Source organism: Austrofundulus limnaeus, unplaced genomic scaffold (assembly GCF_001266775.1).
Source record: "Austrofundulus limnaeus strain Quisiro unplaced genomic scaffold, Austrofundulus_limnaeus-1.0 Scaffold222, whole genome shotgun sequence".
NCBI lineage: Eukaryota > Metazoa > Chordata > Actinopteri > Cyprinodontiformes > Rivulidae > Austrofundulus > Austrofundulus limnaeus.
Window position 1 is genome coordinate 271068 of NW_013952624.1, and position 1284 is coordinate 272351.

The window sequence follows — 1284 nt, forward strand, 5'->3', positions numbered from 1 at the left end:
ACACTGTATATATATACATATACATAGCTAACACTATATCGCCATTTCGTGTGTGTGTTAGCTGGAAGCTAATGTGATTTTGTTTTAAATTTCTAAAAACAAAACAGACTACAATATTTTAGCAAATGTTTATCAAATACTATCTAATGTTACAATTAATCAGGGTTCTTAAATTTCCATACATTTTACCCCAGAGGTTTTTCTGGTGTTTCAGTTGAATTTTACAGATTAGAGGTCACATTATGCGGTGGAAAAGGTTTTAAAATTTGGTTTAATCTCATCTTCCAACATTATAAAAACCTGGCATTTTATCACTATTTTATATTCACTATACATTCACGGCTCTCTAAGAGGTTAAATGTCATAAAATTAGTCTAAAGCAACTTTGCTCAAGAAAACTTCAGCAAAAAGACTCACCATGTTCGTTCTGCTCTCTCCTATCGCTGCTCTCTAACTGAAGGCGTGAAGCTAACGATCTGGTTGGAGCTGGAAGAAAAACAGAAATGTGAAAATTATGCTTGTGAGTAAATCTTTTGACTGTTTGTCATTTAAGCTAACTGGTGTTTAATACATACGTGTTGCTCTGGAGGCAGGGAGCTCTGTGGCGGTGTACGTCTGCACCCGGGGGGCCAGGCTGTGCAGGTGCTCCTGAACCAGCTGGATGGCTGCAGTCATCTCTTCACTGCTGGCCAAGCGAGTGCGAGGTGCAACGGGAACAGTCTGTCTCTGAGGCACTGCGGGGAAATATAAGTATTAGAAAAAAAAACTGTGATTGAACTCTACTGGATAAGACACTTGTCAAATAAGTTCTAAAAATATTGAAAAACACAGATCCAGGTCAACCTTCGACTTGCTTTGCAAGACAGCCCTATCAGAGGATGCTCCTGGTTAAATGTTCAGCTGTAGGAAACATACATGATGTGTAGGCTGTAGTTTTGGTGATTGAGTCCTGAGCCTCAGATATGGCCTTCAGGATCAGGTTTCTGTTGGCTTGCTTGGATGGTGGGAGAGTAGGTCTGAAATGAGCCAAACCAGACAGACACATGATTAAAGGGATCCCTGATTAGTTGTGACTTTATCTGATAAACATTTATTTTACTGTAAAATAAAGACAGCAAAAATACTGTAGGCTGTTTAGTTTTGTAAATTTTTTAAAATATGTTTTAACACGGACAGAGCCATTTTATTTACACGCAAAGCATTCTGGGTAAATGATGACGTGGATAGGTCCTCGGTGTGAGCGAGCTATATCCACCCTGAAGGTTAATCTTGGACAATATCTGA

General features: G+C 39.0%; 1 protein-coding gene across 1 annotated transcript in view; it reads right to left on the reverse strand.

The window, feature by feature from the left end:
- The window catches only part of LOC106525284 (zinc finger CCCH domain-containing protein 14), a gene marked incomplete at its 5' end in the record, with an annotated part of 6384 nt that extends 5368 nt beyond the window's left edge, over positions 1–1016 (reverse strand). Inside the window, 3 exon segments of the mRNA XM_014019461.1 lie at positions 418–486; positions 576–734; positions 916–1016. Coding sequence (XP_013874915.1) covers positions 418–486; positions 576–734; positions 916–1016 — 329 coding nt within the window.
- Between the last annotated feature and the right edge of the window lie 268 nt (positions 1017–1284).